This window comes from Sapajus apella, unplaced genomic scaffold (assembly GCF_009761245.1).
Source record: "Sapajus apella isolate SASKATOON/1434 unplaced genomic scaffold, GSC_monkey_1.0 scaffold114, whole genome shotgun sequence".
Classification (NCBI taxonomy): Eukaryota; Metazoa; Chordata; class Mammalia; order Primates; family Cebidae; genus Sapajus; species Sapajus apella.
Window position 1 is genome coordinate 4417703 of NW_022437054.1, and position 13222 is coordinate 4430924.

Sequence of the window (13222 nt, forward strand, 5' to 3'; positions counted from 1 at the left end):
GCAGTGCAATGGCGCGATCTCGGCTCACCGCAACCTCCGCCTCCTGGGTTCAGGCAATTCTCCTGCCTCAGCCTCCTGAGTAGCTGGGATTACAGGCACGCGCCACCATGCCCAGCTAATGTTTTTGTGTTTTTAGTAGAGACGGGTTTCACCATGTTGACCAGGATGGTCTCGATCTCTTGACCTCGTGATCCACCCGCCTCGGCCTCCCAAAGTGCTGGGATTACAGGCGTGAGCCACCACGCCCAGCCCAATTTTTTGTATTTTTAATAGAGACGGGAATTTGCCATGTTGCCCAGCTGGTCTTGAACTTCTGGTCTCAAGCAATCCACCTGCCTTGGCCTCCCAAAGTACTAGGATTACAGGCATGAACCACTGTACCAGTCCAATTTGTCTTTTTAAATTATTACATTTTAATTATTTTAAAAGCCACCTGGACAACATGGTGAAACCCCATCTCTACTAAAAATACTAAAATCAGCCAGGTCTTGTGGTGGGTACCTGTAGTCCCAGCTACTCAGGAGGCTAAGACAGGAGAATCGCTTGAACCTGGGAGGCAGAGGTTGCAGTGAGCTGAGATCCCACCACTGCACTCCAGCCTGGGCAACAGAGCAAGACTCTCATAAGATTTACCATCTTAACTATTTCTTAGGGTACAGTTCAGTAGTGTTAAGTATGTTTAAATTGTTGTGCAATTAATCTCCAGAACTTTTTCATCCTGCAAAACTGAAATTGTATTGCATTAAAGAGCTCTCCATCCCCCCACCACATCAGCCCCTGGCAACCTCCATCCTACTTTCTATTTCTGTGAATTTGTGATTTGTCTTTTACAATGTAGCTTTCTTTATTTTTCCAGGGTGAATAACTGTGTGGGATTTTCTAATTACAAATTCTTCCTGCTATTTTTATTATATTCTCTATTATATTGCCTTTTCGTGGCTGCAACAGTTTTAGAGTACTTTATAAAATTTTGGACGGTAAGTCTTTTTTTTGTATCTTGAAACATGTATTTAAGACTTTCAGATGCTATCTTTCTAACAAATTACTTCATTTTTTATGACAAGTAGATATACTTTAGTTTAATTTTGCAAGTTAGAATTTATAATGGATCAGAGGACAGATAAGCTACAATTTACCTTCATATACACACACGTTTATTTGTAAATAAATGTATATTAAACAGGATATAGTGAGCCTCTATTAGTGATCCAAATTATTTTCACCTACATTCTCACAAAGACATATTAATTTTAGGGAAGTAAATTCCTTTTCTTTGAGTCAGTGAGACTTATTGCAATTTTATGGTAATATAATCTATAAAGACAGGAAGCAGTTTAGTGGTTGGCTCAGCCTCAGGCAGCCACTAAACTGCTTCCTGTCTTTATAGATTTTACAGCATTTCTTAAAATGGCAAATGAATGAAAACAATAAAATGTCTTATCAACTGAGGTCTCCTTAAACAATGATGTATCTATACAAAAGAATGCAATGCAGCTTAAGAAAGAATAAGGAAGCTCTTTATAACAAATGATGTGAAGTGACCTTTGAGATCTATTATTAATGTGAATAAAACAAGGCACAGAAGAATGCATATAGTATGCTGCACAGCAAAATAATGTGTATATGTCTTGGATATGTCTTATCTGGAAGAATGCAGTAAAAAATTCCTAATGGTGATTGCCTTTGGGCAGGGCACTTAAAGGGACACATGCTTTTTTACAGTTATCCTTCGAATTATGTATAACATGGACAAATAGTAATGTATTCAAAACAGATAAATATAGCTTTAAAATTTTTCTGGTATGGAAGTATATATTTTTTGGGGAAAACTACCAAAAACATTGAAAGTAACTGCCTCTTGGAAGTGAGAGAACTGCTGTTTTTCATTAATAACTTTTTAGCATTAGTTTAATTTTGTCTGTGCATGTACCATTTTAATAAAATCAAGAAATTATTTAATTTAGTTTAATTTTTTTGGATGGAGTCTCACTCAATCACCCAGGCTGGGGTGTACTGGTGTGATCTCATCTTACTGTAACATTTGCCTCCTGGGTTCAAGTGATTCTCCTGCCTCAGCCTCCCCGAGTAGCTGGGATTACAGCTGCCCACCACAATGCCCAGCTAATTTTTGTATTTTCAGTAGAGGCAGGGTTTCACCATGGTTGGCCAAGCTGGTCTCCAACTCTTGACTTCAAGTGATTCACCTACCTTGGCCTCCCAAAGTGATGGAATTACGAGCGTGAGCCACCATGCCCTGCCAAGAAATAATTTCAAAGTAAATAAAAACTTTCTCCTTCATTTAAACTCTCTCTTTAAGTTTCAAGGTAATATTCATTCCTTTCTCTTTCCCCATTAGCCCTTTAAATATAGATTCAGTCCTGGGCCGTCTCACTGTTGGTTCTCTCCAGCTTGTTTCTGGGTTATTGCGTGTACTCCTGTGGCATTCACAGTCGCTGTTCCTAGCTCTAGCTCTCACATGGCCGGAGTCCAGTCTCCCGTTTCCAGTTGCTATTTATTGAACCAGCAAACATGAGGGAGACACCATAAAAATCAGCACGTCAGAAACCATCCTCATTTTCTTTTCACTGTTCTTTCTATGTTTATCTGATTGACTGGAACAAAATCTGTACAAATCTGTCAGTTTCCAGGCCATAAAAACTAATAGTATCTTGGAATTATTGTTACTCCCTTATGAAACTGAAGTATAGAATCAGTGTGGTATACTAGGAAAAAAAAATGAACTTTGTGGCCGGGCGTGGTGGCTCACGCCTGTAATCCCAGCACTTGGGAGACTGAGGCTGGCGGATCACAAAGTCAGGAGATTGAGACCATCATGGCTAACACCAAATCATTATATTGCAGATCTTTCATGTGTTGAATGGTCATGTTTCTATATTCTTTGGAGAAATGTCTGATCCAGCTTAGTTTTCATTTTCGAATCAGGTTTTTTAAATGTTTAATTTTAGTAATTTCTATATATTCTGTGTATTAATCTCTTATTAATACACAGAATATATAGAAATTACTAAAAGTGAAAAAAAGTGAAACCCAGACTCTACTAAAAAAAATACAAAAAATTAGCCAGGTATGGTAGCTCATGCCTGTATTCCCAGCTACTTGGGAGGCTGAGGCAGGAGAACTGCTTGAACCTGGAAGGCGGAGGTTGCAGTGAGCTGAGATGGCACCACTGCACTCCAGCCTGACGACAGAGCAAGACTCCGTATTAAAAAAAAGAAAAAAAAAGCCTTGTTTGTATGTATATGCCATGTATGTATTTATTTGCCAGAATCTAAGCTCCGTGAGAGCAAGAATGTTCATTTGTCTTGTTTATATATGTTTCTCAATCACCCAGAATATTGGCCAGCACACAGTAGGCGTTCAGTAAATATTTGCTGAGTGAATAGCCAGAATGAAGATACTTAAACTTTAGACTCTTTGTTCTTTCATTTTTAAAAGTGAGGTAATAACTTATAGGATTGATGTAAAGATTAAAATAAATAGTGTAACTACATGGAAAGCAGTCAGATGTTTTTTAGTTTGTTTTTTCCGACTCTGCCTCAAATCATTTCTATTCCTAATATCACAGACATGGTTTAGACCCTTCATCTCCTCATTTTCTGTCTTTATTCTCTCCCTTTCTTTCTTTTTTTTTTGTAGAGACGGGGTTTCTCCATGTTGGTCAGGCTGGTCTCGAACTCCCAACCTCAGGTGATCCGTCCATCTCCTAAAGTGCTGGGATTACAGGCGTGAGCCACCACGCCCAGCCCTTTCCCTTTCTTAAGTACAGTGCCTGCCAATTTATGAGCAGAGTAAAATATTTTGCTTATACTTAATGAGGATATGCTTTGCTATAGCACTGGCTTGTCTTTTTTGTGAAGTTTCTATTGTGTTATTTGCCTATTTCTAGTAGGTTTTTATATTTACACATGAAAGAGTTTTTCTTATATTAAAGACACTAATCTTTATTCTTTTTTGTTTTGTTTTTTGAGATAGGGTCCCACTCTGTCTCCCAGGCTGGAACACAGTGGTACAGTCACAGCTCACTGCAGCTTCAATATCCCAGGCTCAAGCAATCCTTGTGCCTCAGGCTCCCAAGTAGCTGGGACTACGGGCAGGCACCACCATACCTGGCTAATTTTTGTATTTTTTATAGAGACTGGGTTTCACCATGTTGCCTAGGCTGGTCTATAAGTCCTGGGCTCAAATAGTCCTCCTGCCTCAACCTCCCAAAGTGCTGGGATTACAAGTGTGAGCCACCCCGCCCAGCCACTAATCTTTATTCTTGACCTTGAGTTAGATGAGGATTTCTTTCTTTCTCTCTCTCTCTTTCTTTCTTTCTTTCTTCCTTCCTTCCTTTCTTTTCTTTTCTCTCTTCTCTTCTCTTCTTTTTTTTTTTTTTTCTTTTCTTTTCTTTCTTTTTTTTTTTGAGATGGAGTTTCATTCTTGTCACCCAGGGTGGAGTACAATGGCACGACCTCAGCTCAGTGCAACCTCTGCCTCCTGGGTTCAGGTGATTATCCTGCCTCAGCTTCTCGAGTAGCTGGGACTATAGGTGTGCGCCACTACGCCTAGCTAATTTTGTTTGTATTTTTAGTAGAGACAGGGTTTCACCATCTTGGCCAGGCTAGTCTCAAACTCCTGACCTCAGGTGATCGCCTGCCTTGGCCTCTCCAAGTGCTAGGATTACAGGCGTAAACCACCACACCTAGCCCAAATGAGGATTTCTTACATTGAACATAGCAGTCACTAACCATGAAAGAAAAGATCAATAAATTGGGCTTCATTAAAATAAAGAACTTTTTATAAAAAGGTGACTTTTAGAGTGAAAAGGCAAGCTACTAACTGGGAGAAGATACTTACAATGCATATATCTCACAAAGTACTCCTATCCAGAATATGTGAGATACTCTTAAAGATATTAATTCTTTTTCTGTGATAGGTTGCAAATGTTTTTTCACATTTTTTGGGGTTTGTTGTCGTTGTTGTTATTTTGAGATGGAGTCTTACTCTGTCACCCAGGCTGGAGTGCAGTGGCACAGATTCAGCTCACTGCAGCCTCCTCCTCCTGGGTTCAAGAGATTTTCCTGCCTCAGCCTCCTGAGTAGTTGGGACTACAGGCATATACTACCATGCCTGGCTAATTTTTGTATTTTTATTAGAGATAGGGTTTCGCCATATTGGCCAGGCTGGTCTTGATCTCCTGACCTCAGGTGATCCATCCACCTCAGCCTCCCAAAGTACTGGGATAATAGGTGTGAGCCACCACATCTGGCCCTCATTTTCTGTTAATGTCTTACAATCCTGTTTTGTTTTGTTTTTGTCACATCAAAGTTTTATATTTTTTAAGCAGTTATTTTTATATGTGATACCTGTCTGTTGCCTATTCCATATAAATGTATACAGATATTGTCCTATTTTTTCATCTGGCACTTTTGTTGTTTTCATTTTTACCTTTAAATCTCTGATTTTGGAAGAGGGATTATTGTGGTTAAAAAGTACTTTTACATCTACTCTTCCTAAAAACCTTGTGAAGGTGTTTTAAAATACAGGTTTTGTTATTATTCAGATATGGTGAGGCCAGCAGATCAGCAGACAGTTGCTACTGAGAAGATTGTTACTCACAGTGCCAAGAGGAAGGGGCCCCAGGATAGGAAGCACCAGGTGGGAGCCCGAGCCTTTATTATGGTTCCCGTAGGGAAGGCAGAGTAAATAGATTTTGGATTGGCTGGCTCAAGGAATTGCAGAGGACTCAGGTATAAGGGCTACCTCTAGTTGCCTTGTACCTGGTCCTGGGATGATGAAGGCAGAGGACTGCTGCCTTCTGGAGTATAAAAGCCAGATAGAAGAGGTGGTTCCAATGTAGGATCTGGATTGTTTAGTTTGTGTATGAAAGATGTGCTCCTGGGTGAGTGGTTTGCTGGCTCTTAAGAACTGGCTAGCCCTGGAAGGGGCAGTTTCTCTCTAATTAGTGAGGCCCCAGATGCCAGACCATCAGGAATATAGAATATAAGAAAATAGGGCCAGGCGTGGTGGTTTACGCCTGTAATCCCAACACTTTGGGAGGCCGAGGCAGGGGGATCATGAGGTCAGGAGATCAAGACTATCCTAGCTGGAACATGGTGAAACCCCATCTCTACTAAAAATACAAACATTAGCCTGGTGTGGTGGCACACGCCTGTAGTCCTAGCTGCTCGGGAGGCTGAGACAGTTGAATCGCTGGAACCTAGGAGGCGGAGGTTGCAGTAAGCCAAGATTGCAGCACTGCACTCCAGCCTGGTGACAGAGTGAGACTCTGGCAACAGAGTGAGAGAAAGATGGAGAGATGAAGAGATGAGGAGGGAGGGGAAAGAAGGAAGGGAGGGAGGGAGGGAGGTGAGGAAGGGAGGAAGGAAGGGAGGGGAAGAAGAGCGAAGGAGGGAGGGAGGAAGGAAGGATATTGAAAGGGTCATTATTATTATTTTTTTTTTTTTTTGAGACAGAGTTTCACTCTTGCTACCCAGGTTGGAGTGCAATGGCGCGATCTCGGCTCACCACAACCTCCGCCTCCTGGGTTCAGGCAATTCTCCTGCCTCAGCCTCCTGAGTAGCTGGGATTACAGGCACGTGCCACCATGCCCAGCTAATTTTTTGTAGTTTTAGTAGAGACGGGGTTTCACCATGTTGACCAGGATGGTCTCGATCTCTTGACCTCGTGATCCACCCGCCTTGGCCTCCCAAAGTGCTGGGATTACAGGCTTGAGCCACCGTGCCCGGCCCAAGGGTCATCATTATTTCAGTTTTCAGAGTTGGGAACCAATTGGAGAAATTATGCAGCTACCTAAAGTCACATGTTTAATAACATAGGAAGCCAAAATTTAAACTAAAATCTGGCTATTCCAACATCAGGTACTTTCCACTATAACTTGCTACTCATAATCATAGTTAGGAGGAATATAATTAAAGCCCTGAGTCATCAAGCACAATTATATTTCGAGGAGATACCTGTTACATTTTAGAAGGATTTAAACATGATTAGATGTTTAAAGTTTGGGTATTTAAAACCAGAGGATGCTAGCACTTACAATGCCTTTGCACATATTAGAAGAAAACACCCGGCCGGGCGCGGTGGCTCACGCCTGTAATCCCAGCACTTTGGGAGTCCGAGGCGGGTGGATCACGAGGTCAAGAGTTCGAGACCATCCTGGTCAACATGGTGAAACCCCGTCTCTACTAAAAATACAAAAAATGAGCTGGGCATGGTGGCACGTGCCTGTGATCCCAGCTACTCAGGAGGCTGAGGCAGGAGAATTACCTGAACCCAGGAGGCGGAGGTTGTGATGAGCCGAGATCGCGCCATTGCACTCCAGCCTGGGTAAAAAGAGCGAAACCCCGTCTCAAAAAAAAAAAAAAAGAAGAGAACACCCCTACCTGTATGGTGTGAGCCTCATGAATTTTGTCTTCTAATTTCCCCCTTAGCTGGGCACCTTTGTTCAGTTTATAACATACTAACCATACTCAGGGACCCTTATTTAAACAGAAGTATTCAGTGTCAGATAGATGAAATTTAAATTACTTAATTTCACATTTCTCTGTCAGACAATTCAGCAATTTTTGTATGTAATGATTTATTAAAGAATGAATAACTTATTTGAATTAATTCTGAGTAAAAAAAGATTAGTAAACAGAAATCTACCTTTTTCTTCATTCATTCAAGAAATATGTATTTAGTACTTAATATATGGCAGGTAGTACCTCTAGAGACTCATAGTATCTCACTGAAAAAACAGGCAGAGTTCTGTCTTTGTAGAGCTTGCTTTTGAGAAGGAGGGGGACAAGTAGTAATGATCAGGGTAAGGGATTTAAGTATTGGGCGGTGGCATGATAGGGCAGGTGGCAGTATTGAACAGCACAGTCAGCTAGACATCATTTAGAAGGTAGGATTTGAGCAAAAACTTGAAGGGAATTAATGGATATCTGTGAGAAGAGCATTCAGGCACAGAGAACTGGTACATGTCCCTGCCATGTTTTAGTAACACAAGGGGGTTTACTGTGGCTGGGGCAGAATGAGCAGAAAGGAGACTGAAAGGAATGGACCAAGAGGGGCCAAAATGACAGAGGGACTTAGAGAGTATCGGAAGGACTGTCGCTTTTACTAGCAGCCAGATAGGGACATGATTTGACTTGTGCAAGGCTCACTCTGATTGCTGAGCTGAGAATAGATGGGAGAGGGCAAGTGCCAACATACAGGCTCACATGGTAGAGGCTGTTGCTGCATCCTGGCTAGAATAAAGTAGAAGCAGTGAAGGTGGTAAGAAGTCATCAGATCTAGTTTTTGGAAACTGCTAGTCAGAAGTTTGTTTTCAATATTGGCTAAAAACATTTTATTTTATTCTTCCCCAGACACCAATCTTTGCTTTAAAAACTGACTGGAAATGTGCCTGAAGGCTGGGTGTGGGTGACTCACACCTGTAGTCCCAGCACTTTAGGATACCAAGGCAGGAGGATTACTTAAGGCCAGGAGTTCAAGACTAGTCCTAGCTCTGGTGCCCTAATGAGACTTTGTATCTTTTTTTTTTTGAGACTCTCTGTATTGCCCAGGCTGGAGTGCAGTGGTGCAATCATGGCTCACTGCAACCTCCACCTCACGGGTTAAGCGATTCTCCTGCCTCATCCTCGCAAGTTGCTGGGATTACAGGTGTGCGCCAGCACACCCGGCTAGTTTTTGTATTCTTAGTAGAGACAGGTTTCACCGTGTTGGCCAGGCTGGTCGGAACTCCCAGCCTCAGGTGATCCACCCACCTCAGCCTCCCACAGTGCTGGGATTACAGGCGTGAGCCACCGCATCCAGCCAATACCTTGTATCGTTTAAAAAAAAAAAAAGGGAAATATGCTTGAAGAGCCACATGTTCTTGTCTATTTTCTCTTTTGTATTTCTTGAGAAGATGTTGTAGATGGCCATTAGAAAGCAACAGCTTAGTATTCCTTCAATAGGATTTATAAAACTAGGATAATTTTGTATAAAAATTGGTTTCTTAATATATTGTCTCTATTTGCACAAGCTTTGCCACAGGAAATCTACAGAGAGTTGTCCAAAGGTAAAATACATCGTTACCATGACATTCTCATGATCTCTTTTGTGACATTTATAGTGAATATGTTTAATAAAATTTGCTTCACAAGATGACCAGGTGGAAGACTCACTTGATATGTTTGAAACATATGTTGGTTACTCTGGAGAAAAAGAGAAAAAGATCAATGTCAAAATAACATAACCTCATGCTAATAACCTTCTTTTAGCCTGTAATACTTTTTAAATCAAGCAGGACAGCCTCATGTTTTGGTGGAGTAAGTGCTTTGCCTGTGTGGTTTATTTTAAGAGCTAATAGTTGAAGGCCTCCTTTATTAAAGATACTAATTTCTTCTAAGCTCTAGTTTGCTTCTGTTAAAATGTATATAGTCATAAGAAGGGATACCAGAGAAGCTGTTTCATTCATTAATACCTTTTTGTAAATTTATTTATCAAAATTGCTAACTATCCACAAAGGCTCTGTAGAAACACAGATGAACAGTGTAGGAATTTAAGCATCTGAAGGCATGGGCACCTTTCAGTGGTGTTCTGAAAATAGAGATTAGACAGGTTTAAAATACATCACAACTAGTTTTTAGTTAGCAAATCTAACTAAAATAAGCAAATATTTTAATATAGATATGGGGAGCTTAAGTATGTTGGATGTTGGAAAAAGCTTGAATATATATATAAAGTACAAAAGAATATTTTGGGTAGAAGAGGCCATCTTTTCACTTTATTACTGAAAGTATTGCAATTTTTTTTTTTTTTTTTTTTTTTTAAAGAGACAGGGTTTCACTGTATTGCCCAGGCTGGCCTGGAACTCCTAGGCTCAAGTGACCCTCTTGCCTCACTCTCCCCAGTAGCTGAAATTACAGGTAAACACCATCATGCCAAGCTAAAATTAAAAAAAAAATAAAAAAAATTAAGAGCAGTATTTTGAATGACTCTTCCTGAACTCCTAGATAAGCAAGTTGGACTGATAATACCAATTCTTTGCTTTTGCAGTTGTTGCTTTGGGGTATATTAATTTATTATTTTTCATATTTGGCAATTTTTTTGATATATTCAACAATCATTAGGCAGAACTAACTTACAAATTATATGTTAGAGGTTGACTGTCCTCAAAATAACTTCTTCTTTTCCTCCTCAGAATGAACTGACAGATACACGTGCAAAATTCCACGTCCTTTTTCTTTTCTTTGTGTCTGCAATGTTCTTCATTAGCGTCCTCTCACTTTTCAGCTACCACTGCTGGCTGGTTGGAAAAAATAGAACAACAATAGGTAAGTAGGTTGAAATAAATTATAATTACTTAAGACAATGACCATAAATGAATACGACATCTAGAGAAGGACAAGGTTCAGATGCTAGAGAAGTGTAAGACAATTCTGAATTTGGAATAGGTGGCACATGCCTAATAATTCCAGCTACTCAGGAGACTGAGGGAGGAGAATTGCCTAATCCCTGGAGGACAGCCTAGATAACATAAGGAGACCTAGCCTCTAAAAAATAACAATAATAAAAGAATTCTGTAGTAAAATTAATTGTAACTGGATGGGGACAATGGTTTTATAATAAAGGTTCATTATTTTGGAAAAGGTTGAGGAAATGGGATTGACTTTTTGACATATTTTCAGTAGTGTGTTATATATCAAAGGTTGAGAACTATTTTACAAATTTTAATAAATAAAAACTGTTTCTTACATTTATATAGTGTCATTTCAAAAATTAATCTATGAGAGGCTGGGCACAGTGGCTCATGCCTGTAATCCCAGCACTTTGGGAGGCGGCGGTGGTTAGATTACTTGAGTCCAGGAGTTCAAGACCAGCCTGGGCAACATGGTGAAACCCTGTCTCTAATAAAAATACAAAAAAAAAAAAAAAAAAAAAAAACAACCTAGCTGCAGTGAGCCAAAATTGTGCCATTGCACTTTAGCCTGGGCAATGAGAGTGAGGCCCTATCTCAAAAAAAAAAAAAAAAATTACTCTATCAGAGATAGACAGTAGATTTACATGCTTTAGGAAGTTTGCTGTCAAATAAAAAAACCTTTAAATTCTCAATTACAGCTTATCTTTTAACTAAAACATAACAATGTATTTCATGTTCATATATATATATATGTATTTTTTTTTTCCTTTGTTTTGAGAGTCTCACTCTGTTGCCCAAGCGAGAGTGTAGTAGTACCATCACAGCTCACTGCAGCCTTGACCTCCTGGACTTAAGCAGTGTTTCCACCTCAGCCTCCCAAGTAGCTGGGTCTACAGGTGTGCAACCGCACCCAGCTAATTTATTTATTTCTCACAAAGACAGGGTCTCGCTATGTTACCCAGGCTGGTCTCAAACTTCCAGGATCCAGTGATCCTCCCACTTCCACCTCCCAAAATGCTGGAATTTCAGATGTCAGTCACTTTGCCCAGCTCATATACATTCTTTACTTTTTTCCCCACAGTTTAACACATTTAACTGGCATATGTTCTGTGACTGAGGCTAAGGAATAATGCTTTTGACATGCTTCATTATTTCCATCTTTGTGTCAGTTGTCAGTGAAATTTATGTATTGTGTCACTAGTATTAGCATTTATTTTTTAGTTTGCTCATTTAAAAAAATGAAAATATAGGGGGAAAAGTAATGTTTTCAAGTAATTGGACAAACATTCCCTAAACAACAATGGTGGCGTTCCTCACTGAACTATTGTCATGTAAGAAGCACTGCTGTGTTATAATTGAAATATTTATATATCTGCTGACATACCAAGATACAAAATAAGGATTTTTATGGTAATGTTTTGTAAAAAAGTTAAAATTCACTTGCAATCTACAGCCATATATCTGCCAGGTAAGTTGGATCTGCCAACCCCGTCCTGCCTCACAGTACTTTATTTTATATGTTCACAAAGCATACAGCAGAGGGAGGGTGCAGTTACCCAGAACAGCCTGTAATCCCAGCACTTTGGGAGGCGGCGGTGGTTAGATTGCTTGAGTCCAGGAGTTCTCATACTTCAGTATATAATTCTCATACTTCAGTTAACATACCTCAGCTAACAACTATCTTGCAGCAAGGTCAGTGAAAGCTGGTTATCTTTCGCTAGGTGTGACTGCTCTTCTCAGAGTCATACCCATTCCGCTATTATGGTTTCACTTCTCTTGGAATTCAGCCAAAGTTCACAGCAGTCTTGCTGCCAATCCCCCTAGAGGGGGTGGGCTACTCTGGCTTTCTACAGTTGGGGGGGGAAACAGTTTTAATTACAAAAAGATTAAGGGATTTGGGGGGAGACATGTAGATGCTTTAGTATTGGATCATTTTAATGTGTTACTGAGCAGTGTTGTAAGTTATGGTGGGCTTCCTGTGTGAGGATTTCTCTGTCCTTCTCTGCTGTTGAACTCTCCTCCAATTCCATCATGCTTTTGCCCCTTTTCAGTGTAAACAAAATTTCTTATCCCTATTAACTGTTTTTGTCCTCTTTATAGAATATTCTGCCATCTCTTTACCTTTAATTGAAAATAACAGAAAGGCAGCCTACAGGCAAAGTCCAGCCCTTAAGTTCTCCCCAACCAATAAAATCTGTGTGAGAGATTTCACAAAGAACACCAGATTTCTTCATTTTAAAACTGATAAATCTAGTAGTAGTAGGCGCATTTTCCCACTTGGCATCAGTGAAATGGAACTAAGCAGTGGTGGACGGCAATAGGGCATGGATTTAGATAGGGCATGGACACTGTCATTTGCCACTGGTCTTGCCAGTTGTGCCTTTGTTTCCTGCCCAGCCCCTGTAAGTATGTGAGAAATTGGCACTTCCAGGGAACCTGCTGTTCTCTTCAGCGGTCTTTTTCAAACTTCTTTTTTTGCCAGTGGCCACAGTAAGAAATGCAGCATTTTACATCGTGACTTAGAACATGCACAAATATTTATAAAATTATATAAATAAAATAAGCAAAAGTTTCACAAAACCTCATTAATCTCTACTATGTGCACTGTATTCTGATATTTTCTTTTCTAGTTTCTTAAAAGGAAATGCTGGTTGCAAGTCATTCAGTTGATTATGTGGCCTATCAAGCTGTTTTAACCCACACTTTGAAAAAACATTGCTGGCCGGGCGCGGTGGCTCAAGCCTGTAATCCCAGCACTTTGGGAGGCCGAGGCGGGTGGATCACGAGGTCAAGAGATCGAGACCA

The 13222-nt window shown here is 40.2% G+C and overlaps 1 protein-coding gene across 18 annotated transcripts in view; it reads left to right on the forward strand.

Annotated features, from left to right (window-relative positions):
- Window positions 1-13222, forward strand: part of ZDHHC20 (zinc finger DHHC-type palmitoyltransferase 20) — an 84693-nt gene that overhangs the window by 57901 nt on the left and 13570 nt on the right. For 13 of the 18 annotated variants that reach the window (XR_004263404.1, XR_004263402.1, XR_004263403.1 and 10 more), the window contains exons 7-9: window positions 857-977; window positions 9038-9073; window positions 10199-10331. Coding sequence is in view for 11 of the 18 variants with exons in the window: in XM_032260102.1 (XP_032115993.1) it covers window positions 857-977; window positions 9038-9073; window positions 10199-10331 (290 nt within the window). In the remaining 7 variants the exon portion in view is untranslated. The remainder of the gene's footprint in view (window positions 1-856; window positions 978-9037; window positions 9074-10198; window positions 10332-13222) is intronic. The other 5 variants (XR_004263408.1, XM_032260106.1, XM_032260108.1 and 2 more) reach the window with 1 other exon arrangement.